General features: G+C 36.9%; 1 protein-coding gene across 2 annotated transcripts in view; it reads right to left on the reverse strand.

Annotated features, from left to right (window-relative positions):
• wb (wing blister) overlaps positions 1-15563 on the reverse strand; it is a 91598-nt gene that overhangs the window by 61890 nt on the left and 14145 nt on the right. For both annotated transcript variants that reach the window (XM_002057483.4, XM_015169790.3), the window contains exon 2: positions 8313-8650. In XM_002057483.4, the coding sequence (XP_002057519.1) occupies positions 8313-8650 (338 nt within the window). The remainder of the gene's footprint in view (positions 1-8312; positions 8651-15563) is intronic.

The following is a 15563-nucleotide window of genomic DNA, read 5'->3' on the forward strand; positions in this document are numbered from 1 at the left end:
ATACAGATAAACTTTCAGAGACCATTGTAACAAACATTCACAGCGAATCATTAAACCCACTTTCGATTTGTACAGGGTATAACAACATCAGCTGCCAGAAGACGGCACGACATGCGCTGATAAGATTAGAGCGAGATAGCGAATCGGATAGAGACAGCAAACGTAAGAAATTGCTGACCAGGCAAATTAGTGAATGTCTTGAGAAATTTATTGCATGCTGCCAAATGATTTGTGAACCAGAAAAAAAAAAACGGTATGAATATATTTTTAAAGGTATGAGTGAAAAAGAAAAACTGCCTGTGACCAAGGAGCACAGGTGGGAATGCAAACTAATATGATTTTTTAAGGCAGCTTTGATGCAATTAAAGGGAACATGGACACATGTTCTCGAGGTTTAATCTATAGAAATTGAGGAAAAGCGTTGAAAACAATTTCTCACAGAAGACATGTGAACATGGGGGCAAAGTGAATGGGTCAAATAAAGGTTTGTTTAAAATTTATGTAAATGCACTACAAGTTAATATTGAAGAAGACGGCAAAAATTTACTTGGAACAGGTGAGGCAATTAGAACACACACAGAAAGATGATAAATAAATACATGGAGGAGTTGTCATACAAAAAAAAAAAAAACTAGAAAAAGTTCAATATATATTCATATATATTATTGTATCCAAAAATTAAAAAAAAAATACCATGCTAATTCCTCAAACCCATCACAAAATAATTGCCTATATAGATTCTCTCCGACTGCAATTGTTCCATGGCCATGGCAGCCTATCGATAAGTTATCTCATGAAATTATGTTGTCTACGTCAATTGCACTAACCTTGATCAGAGATAAAGTCAGGTCCAAAATGCAAGTGCACGCGTCTCTGACTGCAACTTCCTGCTGCCTGGCCAGAAACAAGTTGTCGATAAGAACGCAACAGGCAGACAGAGAAGAGTCTTTCTATAGGGCAGTGGAAGATCGAGCAGCAGCAGCAACAGCAGCAGCAGCAAGTGGAGGCTGTCAGCCCTCGGGGCAGACAAGGCGGCACTTGACATTTTTATCAGCTATTGGACTGACTGGCAATTGACAAGCACAACAACAATAAAAACGTGTTGAACAAATGGGAAAACAACAGCAAAGAAATATGAAGATAGAGGGAGAGATGGTAGAGAAAAGAGAAAAAAACACATTCAAGGCGTGGCATTGAAATATGTGTTAATATTTGGTCAGCCTTAAGTTATTGTTATATCCAATATCCACTTCCAATTGATAACTGGCCATAAAATAAAACCCGTTCTCAGATGCCAGCTAGCTGATAAACTGCATGTCAAATTAGACAACAGAATGTTTAAAATATGCAAGTGAGACAAGTTAATTGAATTGATAGAGGCTGTTATAGAGCTTTAGCAAAAGCCTAGCGGTGTTCGGCCATTGAATTATGGCTTAGATAAAATATAAACCAACAATTGCCAGTCCATCATTTAACTAGCAGGGTTTCTGCTCATTAAATATTTATTGCTCAATGGCCAGAATTAATCGGGCGCAACGTTTGCTTTTTTTTTTTTACCCCCTACTAATTGTTGAAAACCAGAAAAACTTTCAGGCCATAAAACCAAATGCAGTAATCACCGAAAAAACTCACTGAATCGTCGCATCGTAAACTTTAAAAATAAACAAGCGCGAAATTGTATGAGACAGACAAAAGTCTAGCAGACAGCCGAAAATAAAGACAAAAACAAAAAAAGAAATAAATAAATAGCAGGCATTTTGTTATGTGTTTGGTTGTGTTGTTCGTCATATGCATACTACTCACATGTCTGTTATCTACATCATTTTATTTTTATCTATATATATTTGCAAAATTATTAAGTCTTGCAGCCCAAGAAATATAAGTTTTTGGCTGGCATTAGTATTTAGATAAGGCGGCTAACAAGCGAAGCGCATAATTTTTTGGCTTATGTGCCGAATAAACCCACATGGCAGACAGAAGGTGTAGAATAAATACCATTTTTAGCTAAATAGAATGGAGTATATTAGTTATTATTTTTATTTATGAAACGCAGCCAGTGCAAGGCCTAAGAACACGACACAAACCAGAATGCTAAAAATAAAGAATAGTAAAAAAAAAGGAAAATCTGTCAAGGATTAATAAGGCATACAATTTAAATCAAATCCTACGCAGCCAGTGCAACGTTTAAGAATGCGTAATATGTGCATAATAGACAAATATTGCTCTCTAAAGAGAGAGAAATTAAGGAGAAGAGGTATTAAAAGAGAGCTCAGTCCGATAAATCAGTTCTAATTTATTTAATTTTTTATTCTCATCCAATCGAGCTTCCAGTTCCTTTTAAATAGTCACCTCAACTATGTTAATTATTAGTAGACTAAGCAGTATTATAAATTTTCATAAATATTTTATTTAGGTGATATTCATAATTACAAGCAAATAAAAAATAACAACAATTAAGGATAGAGTCCAAAGCAGATTGCAAACACAAAGAGTTCTTTATCTAAATAGATAATTTGATTACTTTTATTTTTCCCTTTAATTTATTTATAGAGCATCTTTATGTCGCATACTTTTTGGGTTTTATCAATTCTTACTTGTTTCACTTGCTTGTCTTATTTTGCGCGTGGGTAATAAAAAGTTCAATGCTTGAGCAAGGCAAACTTTTTTGGCCCACAACTTTTCTTATCGTTAAATTGGTGCATTAAATGCAACTGCAGCAAAGAGAAAACTCAATTCTCGCAGCTGACAAGTAGAGCAACTAGCTTAACTTGGTTTAAATAACAGCCCAGACTGCGGCCATTTGGGCTCGAATCAAGTGGCCGTTAACCGGAAAGAGCGACATAAAAGGATTTCATGCAAAGCTTCAATCACGTTAACAGCGAAACCTTCAAGTGATTTATGCAAATGCCAACAACAACAGTTTAAACAACAAGAAGCATTCTGAAAAAGGCGAAACGTGAAAAACATTCGCAACAGTCAAAACAAATAAATAAATTGACCATTAAAATAATTGCAACGCCTAAATGCGTTGCGAACGTGGCTTGTAACACGCTTTGCTTGTTGTTGTTGCTGTTGCTGTTGCTGTTGTTGTTGCTGTTGTTTTAGTTGGTCCGCTGTTGCGAATGTTGCAACAACTTGTCAAACATTTGAATTACAGTTACGTAAAGCCTGCCCCAAAGCCTCCAAGTTGCCGCGGGCGCCGCCGCCAACAACAACAACAACTTTGGCCAAATTTGGCTAAATTTAATGAAGCAATTAAATGGCTATAAAAATAAAAGAAACACATTTTTTCTCTTGCCTAGCTTGTTGATGTTGCCGCTCGGCAAACATTTGCGAAAAATTGGCATTTCTAAAGGCATACAAATCAATAAAAAATATGTGTTCCAAGCTGCGTGAGATTCAAAGACAAGTTAACTTCTGCTTTAAAAAAATATGAAATATTGTCAACTGTAATTTTTGAAATATTTCTAATCAAAATTTTGAATTTGATTCACATTTTCGCAACAAAATATTTTTGTGTTGCATTTTTTTCCTCCCTATGTAATTTTCGTATCTCTTAAGTTAATTTTGAAAATAAGCTAATTTTGAATTAAGTTCCAAAATGTAGTAAAGTAAGTCAACTTTCTATAATAATTTAAAATTTCTATTAAACTAATTGCCATTTTTATATAATTTTTATAATTTCGCCAACTGAAACCGAAGCGTTTTAAAGCTATTTACAGTTTAAAAGCCACTGTGCAAGCTGAATTTATCGCGATTCCCAGAATTCTCGCTAGACTTTCAATTAGTCACGCGCGCCCCAAAGCCATTGAAGCATAAATCTAGACATTGTTGTGGCCAAAGCGTGTGGCAAGCCAAGCTGACAGACACTCTGACACTCTGACAGTCTGACAGACAAACTGACTGACTCTCTGGGCGTCTGACTGGCAGTTGCAAGCAGCTTTCCGGCCGGCTTCGTCGGCTATTGCAAAAGGCATTACCAAACTAGCGAGAAAAATATTTTAAGCTGTCAAATCGTTGACACATGCCTGTCTCGCTCTGGTTGTTGTTACTGTTGTTGTTCTTGTTGTTGTAAATCACTCGATTAGTCTAATTGTTAACATCAACTCGCGCGACTTCGACATTTTTGTCGCCCATGAAAAAAAAATGAGAAAACAAATAAGCAACTTCAAGAACGAATGTCAAGTTTCTGTCCGGGGTCATAAATTTAGTTTCTATTTCTTTGGCGCGGAATGCTCTGTTGTCTGTGTCTGTAGAGAGTAAAGATTTGCTCTAATGTGTTTTTAAACAGTTGTGACAAATGTCGAAAATATTTCCAACCAAAGCGCATGGAACTAAATTAAGCGATCCAGAGCGGGACGGACGGAGGTTTAGAAATAGGAAATGGAAATGGAAACGAGTGCTAATTGCCTGTGACAACGGGCAGCTGAAGATTGTGCGGAGGGGGGGCTGACAAGTCAGCTACACGAGACAGTTTTCGGGGAATACTTTAAACAACAATTGGTAGAAGCTACTAAATCCCCTTCAGCTTTGTTGCCCTAATGGTCCTCCATGGTCATATTATAAGAAATGTATAAAACGAAATGAATGTCATTTATTTCTGTTTAGTCAAGGGATTTACTTCTAAGTATCTTATTATAAGTATCAGGTAATATCTTGAAGAATTTAGTTACTTAAATTACACAATATAGGCCTTATTTATTTATTTATAAAACTCTCTGCTGCCTTATGCAACAGCCTGCAATTTAAACAAGTAAGAGGTTCTAGTCGGGATAGGGGATACCCTGAACCCTCTTCTTCCAACATCAAATGCATATATATATTCTATTTTAGAAGCTGTGTGTCAAGTTTGATGACTCTATCTCTTATTATTTACCAAAATTGCCCAAAAAATAGGATTTCGATATAGATTTTTATCGATTGCTTGGAAACGGAATAAGTTATCGATTATCGGAAACAAACTCGATCTGCGTAGGCACTAGGAGCACCTACATCTAATCTACATCTAATTTCAAGTCTCTAACTCTTATAGGTTCTGAGATCCTTGCGTTCAACATACGGACGGACGGACGGACGGACGGACAGACAAACGGACAGACGGACATGGCTAGATCGAATTGGCTATTGATGCTGATCAAGAATATATATACTTTATGGGGCAGAGATGGTTCCTTCGGCCTGTTACATACATTTACATTTTGCTCAAATACAATATACCCTTATACTCATTTTTAATGGGTTCAGAGTATAAAAATGACAATATAAGTTGCCTCTATTTCAATCTATACACATTTGGCAATAAATATACATTTCATTTCCAAAAAATTCATGATTATAATAATGTCAGGCCTTTCTTTTGCCAGCTTCAGTCGATATTATTAAATCATATCAATTATATTTTTATTGTTCTACACGATCATTTATTATCTCTTCTATGTAAACTTTCTTTCTCGCGTTTTGAATACTTCTACAATTATAAATTAAGAGCATAACAAAACTAATTTAATTCCAATAAATATAAAATAAATGTTTAAATATATCTCTTTCTTGATGCATTTAAGGCATGGACTTTGGAATAGCAAAAACAAAGTAGATAATACTAAAACAATACCTTGGAAAACTTTGTTTTGGAAAAAAGAGCTGCAACTGTAAAGACGGTGAGTTTAATTTTCTTATGCTCCTCACGCCTTCCATTGTTTACATCAACATTGGGCTAATGCTAATCGACCTAGCCCACCCAACTATCAGTTCATGAATCTTTAAAGCCTCAATGAGTGCTAATAGAGCGTTAAAGTGTTATTTGAAAATCCATTGCGGCTTGAAGCAAACGAAATACAACAAAGTATTGCATTTCCGCACTTGCAGCTGCTTAGCCAACCCATGATCATTATTTTTCATTATTCATCATTATTACAATCTGCATGATTATCGTGAACTTTCTTATATATGGCAATTAAGTGCTGAAAATATCATTTGTTTAGCATCAACCGACACAAAGTTGACATTTCAAGTGCAGTTTGCACTCGAGTGGCATCATTTGCCTCGTTGCCAATGTTGAAATCCTCCCCCGATTCAGAAGATTTTGTTGTTTTTCTCAATGTTTTGATATAATTCTTTCATTGCCATATGCCGCTGCAGACAAGACAAAGATACAGCCAAGACCAAGATGCCTTCAAGACTATGGAAGTGTACACTTAATTAAAACGTGCAGAGAACCGGAGCACAGAACTGCCGACTCTGACTCGGGCGCTGATTTAATATTAAAAACAAGAGAAAACATTTAATTTTAAATTACCGAAGCTCAAATACTCTTTTATATATTAAGCAGATGTGTGCTTCTTTTTTAATTATATTTCGGTTAGACATTATTTAGTTAAGAGATAAATTTAAAACTGGAGTGTCTTCTACAAAGTAAATCAATATGAAATTTAAGCAGGCAGTGGAGAAAATGCTGGTTCTATCATTAGCGGGCATTATTGTCTACAGCAGGTTAGCACACACCTTGTCACTCGATTCAAGCTTAAACTCTTTGCGAATTTTAACGTGTAAAGCGAGCAACATCGAAATCCAAATTCTGTCTCTGTGTTCGGGTTTATGAAGTACTTCAAACCAAAGTTATATTTTTAAATGATAATTAGTATAGAAATGCTTTCGACACGTTACACAATTCATGAGTTAGCTATTGTACCCTGTGCAAGGGTATTAAAACAATGTTTTCGCATATGCCTGCAAGTATGAGAGATTTATGACAGCCATGCGTTCCAAGAGTTATTAATAAATTACGAACGGGAGCCACAACTCGCCAACACAGATTCATATAAATATTTAAATTGGATCCTACCCCAATTAACTTTGTCAGTTCTGTAGAGTTCTCTAGAGTACAAAACTTTACGCAGACAAAAATACAGTAATAACATAAAATAAATTAAGTAAAATCGAATTACCTTTTATGGATGCGTTGTGGGCTCTATGTAGATGTCAGTCTACGTTCAGAGACAATTTTCAATTTTAACTACAATTGACACATGTTGAACTGAGTTTTTGGTCAGACGGCGACAAGCCGACAAAAATTGCTTTAAAATGTCACAAAAAATGTAAAAAAATAAGACGCAAAAAAAAAAAAAAAAAAAAAAATACAAAAAACTCTGCGATTTTTAAATGTTCCCATGACTTTTGTTTATATGGTGTTGCCAGAGGGCAGCGCCAGTCAATGGTATTTCCATTGAAAGGGCAGGGGCTGTGAGACTTCAACACATCAACGGCATGTGTCAAAATTTACACGCTCTCTTTACGTTGATTTTGCATGAACGAGAGATATGCACAGTCTGTCACAGAATTTTTGATTTATTTTTCAGATTTTTGTTATTTTCTTGAACCATTTTGTTGATGGAAGTGTCTAAAGTTCGAAATGATGGGATATGATAGGAAGTTGTTGCCATCGGACACATGTATATAAATGTATTTTAATACAATGTTTATTCACAAACTCGGCTTTAGAGAGCTGTGAGAAATTCATGCTGTAATGTAATTGGGGGGTTTTTTGACTTTATGATATATTATAATTTTAAAATGTTCTGGGCGTTCTTTCGATTCGATTCGAGCGCCATGCATAATCTCGGATAATACCCGAGATAACATTGCAATGTAAGTGTTGTTTCAGCGTTGAACCAGCAACCGCGAAGTTAACGACTCAAATTCAGTAGCAATGCAATTCCGTCTGAAGTTCGCACGTTTTCGGACCAGGGTGATGGGGGATATTTTTTCTAGTTATATCGATTTAATCGATAAATATATAGATAGAATAATATTTTTGTTATTTTATCCACGACAAAAAGAAAAGCTGCCAGTTCTATTATAGATAGAATCGATATCATTACAGCAAAAATTGATAGACCTCTCCTTTTGAGATACTTTTCATCTATTTCAATATCTAAAACCCGGAAATAGTGTCCCCATCATTAATAACTGAAGAAAGTCGCGGCTTTTCTGTAAGACGATATGACTTAATCAAAGCTCCATCAAAGCAAATTTATGTTTGCCATTTTGAGCATTAGAATGTAATACCTAGTGACCGGTTCCAAACTCGATACCAGCTCGCTGCGATCATATTTCAAGCGCACAGCGTCTAATGATCGGCGACAAGCCCCAGGGAACAGATGGATCATGAAACGGGCGTTAAATCGCTTGTAAATGAGTGACAAGTCAGCGGCTTAATTACAAACTGGATCACAGCTTGGCTGTCACATGTGTTCAGCCAATGCAGAGGTGGTTGGTTATCTATGACCCAGACCAGACCAGACCAGTTGACTCACCTGTTTCAGATCCAAGGTGATTGTCACATACTCAAACTGACGGCCACCCTGCAGTGTCGGCGATTGCCACCAGCTCTCCTCATAGCTGGAGCTGGGCGAAATGAGCGATTCAATAGGTCGCTGCTTGGCACGATCGGAGCTATAGGCATTACAGGTGCCGCAGTATTTGGATCGATGCGGAAACGCATCCACCATTTTACAATATTCCTCGGCTCCATTTTGGCCACAGGTCGCGTTCACTGAAATCGATGCTCGGGGAGCGACATTGAAAAGCGGCGGGAAAAGCCCACCGAAATTAGCCGCCTCGTCTGCCTGTTGAGTGTTGCGCAGGCGCAAATCTGTAAAGAAATAGTGTTGTATAACGACAATTGAATGTGATCTAATTTTATTAAAAACTTATTTTAAAAGCAGGTTTCTAAAGGCCCTGGAACTTAAAGTGGAAACTTATCTTTTAACTAAATTAAGCTAAGCCAAAAAATATTTTGGCTGAGCTTATTGTTTTCGTTGTTTTTGTCCGGCGCAATACATTTAAATTTTAACAAAGATTTATTGTATTATCTCGTTATTTTTAAATGACATTAATGCAATTTAATGAAATCCGATATTAATTAACAAATATATTAAGCAATAATAATTAAACCTTAAGCCTTAAGTTAGATTTATTGTAACCTAAAAAAGGCAGCTTTCGCTTCAGCTTAAAGCTAACAATATTCTGTTTTCTGCTTCATATTCAGTGCACTTGACAGTTTTTCCCATGTCAATCAATTTAATTGGTGAAACAAGTCAAGAACAAGCCCTCGCACATTGGCCCATAAATCACCAAACAGCTGCTGCTCTCAGCTCGGTCTCAGCTCAGACTCAGTCTGTGACCATATTGATTGGCCTGCATGGCAAATGTATCTCACGGATAGATAGCCAAAAGCAAGGCAACTTTCGAGATAATGTTTATCGCTGACCAGCAGCGCAGTTGGTAGCAGCTGGATTGGGCCAGCTATGTTGACCTGGTATGCGATTTGCATGTTTGGTAGCTCAAAATTGCAGTTGTTGCTATTTCTAACTTTGTGTGTCTGCTTTTTGTTGTTGTTGTTGTTGTTGTTGTTGTTGGTGGTGGTGTTGTTGGTGTCAGCGTGTGCAGCTTTTGGCAAATGTCAACAAAAAGTTTTCGCATTTGTTTGTCCCAAAGAAAAATGTTGACGTAATTGCTGTGAAATTGCATATAAGTTTTTATACTCTGTACACAAAAGGGTACAGGAGTTTATTGGTTTTGTGGGATGTCCAGCTTTTCAATGTCTATTTCTAATGTTCTCTTTGATTCATATCTTGGTCTCTGTCGCCCCGAGTTGTTTTCCTAAGATGCAGTTTTAAAGTCAGGCGTCTTTTCTTTTTCGCCCCAAGTTTTAAAGCTACTGGCACTAACATATCATAGGAAAACATTCTATGGTCTCCATGAGTTTAATGAAATATTCCTGCCCACAAAATGATGAATATGTAGTCTTCCATAGATGACAATTTGAGTGTCTCTGTTTAAGGGCCTGCTTTTTGGAGTCACTTTGAATCCACAAAATAACAAGGAAGCTCTGAAATATTTTCTGTGGTCTTTTCGAGCAACAAATATTCCTGCCCACAAATCGTTAATATTATTTAACTCCCACAATTTTAGTCAAAGTTTTAGAGTCCTTGCTTATGGGTTAGAGTTTTAGATGTACCCTTAAAATTGTCATGTGTAAAGTGAATTATGCAGTCGGTTGCTTTCAATTGCACTATTCTAACTTGTTTTATTTTTCAACGAGTCAACTCTAAAAACTTTGCAGAAACTTAAAATATTCGTGAATATTGTGAGTAGGTTGTGTGAAACTTATAAGGAATAGATGAGTTAGCAAATGTTGAAAGTTAAACAAAAGTTTAAGTGAATGTTTGCCATTATGCTATAAGTACGGTCGTTGAGGTAGATAAAAGTGGCTTTAAAGATGTCTGGCGAAGTGGGCTTAAGACTAGGGAAATAATATGATTAACAATTAGTTATACTAACATAAAAATTGAATAATTTTAAATTTCGCAGTCTCCTTCCCTTACGTTAATGTTGTATTTGTTATTTAATACAATCTTTAATTGTGAGTATTTATTATAAAAACTTTTAATTGCTTTATTTATGAAAAAATATATTGAAGGAGTCACTTAAATCTTAAATAAATGCAAATAGTAGCTTTTAAGGCCTGGCCGATCTTGTAAGCCGAGTAGCTTTGCAATTTTTCAAAATTTGCTTTAAAAAGGCTTACGGCTTCAAATTAAAGTCATCAATAAATAACACAAAAGATCACTTTCACTTAACACCAAATGCATTTCAACGAAAAACTCGACCAAGTCGTAATTATTTAAATGAGTCGAAACAAATGTCTAGAAAGTCAGGAAGAAATATTCGCCTCGCCATGGGCCAAGCCAGGGCAAGGTGTGAAAAGTGGCGAACCAAGAAAAATTATCGGCAGCTGTCAAAATGCGGTGGTACACGCAAATGGCATTTAAATGTTTTGACAAATAACAAATTTGCGGTAGCCAAAAATTTTTGACTCCACTCAACACCGAGCTGGGTGTCCCCCATTTGCCCCACCATCAGCCCACCTCGTCCAACAGCGATATGCCCACGTTGTGTGCAAGTTTTCCATGCGCTGACAGCTTAAGTGAGAAAAGTTTTGCTGATTAAATGTTTTGACAAATTGAATGGCAACTGAAATATTTATGCTATTGAGAAAATGAACAAAGCACTCAACATGAAAAGCTTAGAGTGTGAAAACAGAAGAGAAAACAGATCGCGAAGAAAAACTCATAATTATACATTTAATAGCTGATCAATTTGAGCGATTCGACAGAAGACAACTTTATTCAGGCGCTATTTAGGGAACAGAAATGCCAGCTAATAAGGTAAACAATCCATAAAATTTGCTAAAAGGCAGCCACAAGAAAGAAACGCACACCTAGAATAGACTAGAAACTTAACTTGTTTTGCTTTATTTTTCTTAAAGAAAGTATATTGCATCTGTTATTAAGTTTGTAAGATTAAAAATCAGTTGGAAAGAGCAAAAATTCATGATTATAAGCCGAAGTTACATTGTTAAAATGATTGATTTTAAATATTGAGCAGGTCGAAGAAAATTGGAAAATAAAAAAAATTTGTGGATATATTTTGCAACATTTAGATCACCAATTAAATTGATATGCGTTCAGAGTTGAAAAAATATCAATTTAAAATATTCTAAAATTTATATATATAAAAAAAAAATAGTTAAATAAATTAAAGATAAGTACTCAATAATTTATTTATTTCATTTGAAGAAATATCAAATTTAATTAATGAAATATTTCGTGATAAAGAATTATCAAGCCAGCGCAAAGAATTGTATATAATATATAATAATATATACTATTTTTTACATTTCATTCCACTTAAGAAAATATAAATTTTAAACGAAAATAATAAAAATCAGTTTAAGAAAAAGCTAAGGGAGCGCAGATAATACACCAAACAGATAGAAAATTGAAAATATTATATAAGAAGGGTAGTCAAACTTCAGTATATGAAATTCAGTGTGTGATGCTGGGTTTTGATTAATTGCAAACCATTATGGGCACACGCATGAGTCGGGTGACTGGAGGCTGGAGTCCACAATTGCAGATCGGCAGCTGTTGTTGTTGTTGATGCTCTTGTTGTTGTTGCTGTGTGTACCTCGGACTCGCATAGTTGAAAGCATTTTACTGTTTTCTGCACTTTATTCATATCGACCCGACCGGCGCATAAAATACAAAAATATTTTCACTATTTTTGGTCTCTCTGGTCGTCGTCGTCATCGACTACGGCACAGCTGTGCATTTGGCTTTGGGTCTGGTCCAGCTGCCTGGTTTATTGGTTTCCATCTTGTTGTTAGTGGGCAATTATGCATATAAACTGACAGTGGAGCTGGCATAAATTACTTATATCTAGCAGTTGCAAGCTGCTTATTAAGTTGTTGCAGTTGCAGTTGAACTTCAAAGAATGCTGCTGCAAATTGCCCGCTGTCTAGTTTTGAACCTGTGAACGCCAAGCAAATTATTTCCTGTCAATTTCTCAAAAGCAGTCTCTTTGCCAGTTGCATCAATGTGTTGACCTGGTCGAAAGAATGTCTGCGCAAAATAAAAAATGTTATTCGGTAGCCAAAGTAGCTGCCAAAATGTCTGATGACGACACTCACTCGATTCGCGGCAGCAGACGACAAAAAAATTTAATAATAATAAAAAATGCTGCTGCCCCAAAAGAGGTAAAAAAAAATTGCGAAAAAAAAAATACAATCACCACATGGTTCCACAACTGGTGAACTGAAAAGCTGGCGGATGACGTTGCCTGATGTCTGTGGCGAGGCGGCAGCGTGACGAAAACAAAGTTTATGCATCTTGACAGGCTGCACAGCTACCGGAGAATGGATGGATGGATGGATGGATGGTTGCTTGCTTGAAGCCAGCGAAACGGCAATCAAAATATGGCCATAAATAGGCGGCCGAAATCTGCGACGAGACTCAGAGACTTTGCTGAAACGGCTCAATTACAAATGGCGACAATGGTTAGCATAGGAATTGATGACGATCCAACAGCCAACAGCAGCTCCTTCAACTTAATGGATTCAATATGTGTGTATGTATATTGGGGCAACAGTTTTTCGGAGAATTTTGGAGCTTGGCGCTGCGCTTAATGGAAAGTAATCAAATTTAATGCGCTGGGCAGGAAATTTATTTTGGATGAAAAGGGCAGGAAAGGGGAAAGAACTTTGCATCAGGTCTAATTGGAGTCAACTGCGTGCTATGCATGTTGGGTCAAGTAAGAGAGAGAAGAAATTGCCGCACAGTAAGCGTATAGTCAGTTATTTGTACTTGTCCTATGTGTCCGGAATTATAATGTAGGATTAAATCGCATAGAAAGCCGATAGTTAGCGAGAATGAAAAAAAGGGAAATGTAGAAATATAAATGGTATATATATGCATTTGTATAAACGATAAAGAAACAATCAAAGTCAATGTGTCTTCAATTCATGAAAATCGCATAGAAGGGCGCTTCCGCATTTTAAATACTTTCTTGTGGAACTGCAGAGCTGAGTATAAATAATTAAACAACGTTAATTTAATAGTAATTTTTTAATATATATAGACTAATCGAATAGCTATGAATATAAGTTTAATGCGTATTCTAGCCCTAAATACCCGCTAATGTTCTTTAGTTCTTAAATGTACTCTTTCACTTGATGCAACTTTGAGAATTATTTAAAGACACCTGCATGGCATTTGAAATGGATTGCAAAGTGAACTAAAGCGACAAATTCAACACTTCGTTGAGCATATCACACAGTTTCCACGAACAATTTTTCGCAACCAAATAGAAGAAAAGTTCAATTCAAACATCCGCATTTCTGGCCAGAGGGGTTCTTAAAAATGCATCAACATGAAAAGCAGAATGCAGAAGAGAGCTTAGAACTTGTGGGGACAGGTGACAACCGACGTAGCAAAAGCAGACTTTACGATGGGGCGGTTGAGGTTTGAAAATACTTGAAAAATTAATGTACCCGCGCCGTGTTGGCAGCCAAATGCTTGACTGGCTGCGGAAGGCTCGGAAAAACGCCTAGACAAATGTCAAATATTTATTGAAAATAAACAAAAAAAAAAAAACGAGCAAACAAATAAACAAACTGACAAACAAGACGGCAAACGGACAAGGTACTGACAGACAGACAGACAGACAGACTGACAGACGAGGCGACAAACGCAATTCCAAGAAAAGAAATAAAATGAAAGAACATAGAACCACAACGCACAAGCTACAAACTGACCAGAACTGAGGATGTTTGGACATGCATCAGTGCACCACGGCAACCACAGCAACAACAACAACAACAGGCGCAGTCAACATAAAAGCCGTACCGGGCAACAGTCACTGGCCAAGTGGTTGGATGCTGCAGTTGATCAGCGGCTCGGTGGGTGCTTCAAAAGCTGCTGACCGATGGATGGCCAAACGGGTGGACGCGCTGGCAACCGGTGAGAGACTAAGAACGAGAGCCGAACCACACTACGCTACCGGCGTTCTGACGTGCTCAAGTGGAGCCAAGTTTATAGCTCCATGCGCAGGCTCCACTGTTCAAGTTGGGCTTTACAAAAATATTTATGCATGTCTTGCTTGATGATCATTACAAACGTGATCATAATGCTGTTGATCGTTGGTCGATGACTTTGGCTTGGGTTATGCAAGTAATGCTTGATTTGGTATTGAAGACTGGTAGCTGCCACTTGGCGTTGTTTTGATGACTCACACACACAACACACACATTCACACACACACACAACCAATGCACAATCAAGCTGCTTGTTGCGGGAGTTGGCAGCGAGACTAATTCGAGTGCGCTGCACATTGGGTGGCTATTGAAGAGAGGTGTCAGTACATGAATTTGAAAGGTTTCTTCTTGTGTGTAGAGCAAGTGAGAAATAGTTAAATTAGCGCAATGAAGCTACGTTGGGTGTTGGATGTTGATCCAATACTTAAAGTGAGATAAATAGAAAACTTCCTTAAACCCTCTAAAGATATTTGCCTACATTTTGTTTTCACCCCACAATATACACAATCAATTCGCCTTAGCTTAAGCCGCATTCTAACTCCCCATTAAAAGCAACTAACTTAAATAAAGTCATTTTGTTCGTGTGCCCACGCTGAAAAGAGTAAAGTCTTCAGGAACCGGCAGCCAACTGCTCCACCTGAAGACTCTTCTGAGTCTTTCAGTCGTCAGCTGTGTTAATTAAGCGACTTGTTTCGCTTGAGCGCCAAAAGCACTTGACTTTTATCTAATCTGTGATCGAAATTGTGTAAGCTACTGGCTAAAAGAAACAGAAGAAATACTTTAAGAGAAAAACAAGAAATCTCTCAAAAGATCTCAACGTGTAGCGGTTCATTTAATAATTTAATAAGTGCCACAACATCACGAGAAATACTTTTCGTTCATAATTTTGGCGCCTGATGAATCGATTTTTTACTTATGTTTTTTGTTTTTTTCGGTTACAAGCAGCTGCACTTGCAGCCATAATTATCACGATTTATGAGCCCAAAAACTCTTATCGAGCACTGGCAATCGCGTTCATTCATTAAGGCGTTGAAATGTCCATTATCCAATGAAAATTTGCCCTGGCGTGTTTGCCAATCACTTGAAATGCATTTGCGTCGAGTCGCTTAGGAGTTCCGAATAAATATTT

Source organism: Drosophila virilis, chromosome 4 (assembly GCF_030788295.1).
Source record: "Drosophila virilis strain 15010-1051.87 chromosome 4, Dvir_AGI_RSII-ME, whole genome shotgun sequence".
NCBI classification, from domain to species: domain Eukaryota; kingdom Metazoa; phylum Arthropoda; class Insecta; order Diptera; family Drosophilidae; genus Drosophila; species Drosophila virilis.